At 44.7% G+C, this 1,377-nt stretch overlaps 1 protein-coding gene across 1 annotated transcript; it reads left to right on the plus strand.

Annotated features, from left to right (window-relative positions):
- Positions 1–709: 709 nt before the first annotated feature.
- On the plus strand, positions 710–1,093 carry AGABI2DRAFT_120128 (hypothetical protein; the record flags this gene model as incomplete). Its single annotated transcript, XM_006463243.1, has 1 exon — positions 710–1,093. One exon carries the CDS (start codon positions 710–712, stop codon positions 1,091–1,093), a length of 384 nt encoding a protein of 127 aa, XP_006463306.1.
- Positions 1,094–1,377: the final 284 nt, after the last annotated feature.

Consider the following 1,377-nt stretch of genomic DNA (forward strand, 5'->3'; position numbering starts at 1 on the left):
GGTTGTGAGAGTAGATTACCGGTTTAGTAGTTGTTTGTGCTTGTGGACACTTTTATGGTTTGTTTGGTGCTGTTGACGTTTTTTATGATCAATTTACTTTTGTTTACTTACTTCTTACTCCACTCTTCTTTTCTCATGTCAAATGTATAATTAGGTTACTTTCCCATACGTACTTCTTTTCCCATGTCAATACATAAATAGTTACCTAGGGTAGTTGGTCTGTGCGCCGTAGTCTAGGTATATAAAGTAGGTAGAAACTTGTAGAAGACTCCGTCGAGTTCTCTTAGGTTCACGCCTAATAAACTTTTGTCACTTTCCTCTATAGTTCTTAAGTTCAGGTGTGACCTGTGACATCTCAGTCACAGTCGCCCTAACACAGCAGAGGGAAATTGTTATGTAATAAAATATGTGACAGATGTGACAGCGTGACGCCGTGACATTCTGGCAAGGTTCTAACAAATGATTGAAAACGGCGAACAAGAAGCTCCAGCCGTCACGGAAGAGCTTTTTGATAGTCTTCGAAACAATTTCGGAGATGCAGATGAGGAGAGTACGCAGTAGGGAAGTTGAGGTTAATCGAGCAAGGAAGCAAGAGCGCGGAGGAGCATGTACAAGAATTCAAGAGAATTGCACGAGATAGCGGATACGAGGGACGAGCCCTCATCGAAGAATTAAAAGAAGTTTGTCAGGAAGAATTAGGAAGGCGTTGATGGAGTCAGAGAATCCACCAACCACCATTAGGAGTTGGTACGACAGGAGTATGAAGTTGGATAGGCAGTGGAGGCAAGCTAAAGCAGAGGAAGAGTACTACCGGCGGGGGCAAGCGAAGCCCCAAATACGAACCCATACCCCAAACAACACTTTCGTGAGGCCTCAGCCTCAACGTCGAGATCCCAACGCGATGGATGTCGACACCGCAGCAGGGCCCAGTCGAGGCCCTATCAAGTGTTATAAATGTGGGAAGTTGGGCCATATGGCGAAAAATTGCTGGAGCAAGGCTCTGGCTCGAGATGTGCGAACGCTAGATGTGGATGAGCAGCGGGACTATTGGAAGAGGATGTTCGAGGAGGAGGAGAAAAATTTAAAAGAGTAAAGGAAGCAAAGTCTCCTCGTTTGACTTCCTACAACAAATTTGATGTACTATATAACGAAATCAATGTTTGTGACATGGTACAAGAGGAGAGTTTCCTTGTAAGGACAATACGACCTTTAAGGGAAATTAAGCTAAATGTGGGGGTAGAGAAATTGGACACGCATGACGGAGTGGGAGTACAGGCGTTGTTGGATAGTGGAGCAACGGGGATGTTTATGGATAAGACGTTCACGGACGAAGAAGGATTCAAGTTGGAACCTTTAGAAAGACCAATCCCGGTCAAG

The sequence above is a fragment of the Agaricus bisporus genome, assembly GCF_000300575.1.
Source record: "Agaricus bisporus var. bisporus H97 unplaced genomic scaffold AGABI2scaffold_8, whole genome shotgun sequence".
In the NCBI taxonomy this organism is placed as follows: domain Eukaryota; kingdom Fungi; phylum Basidiomycota; class Agaricomycetes; order Agaricales; family Agaricaceae; genus Agaricus; species Agaricus bisporus.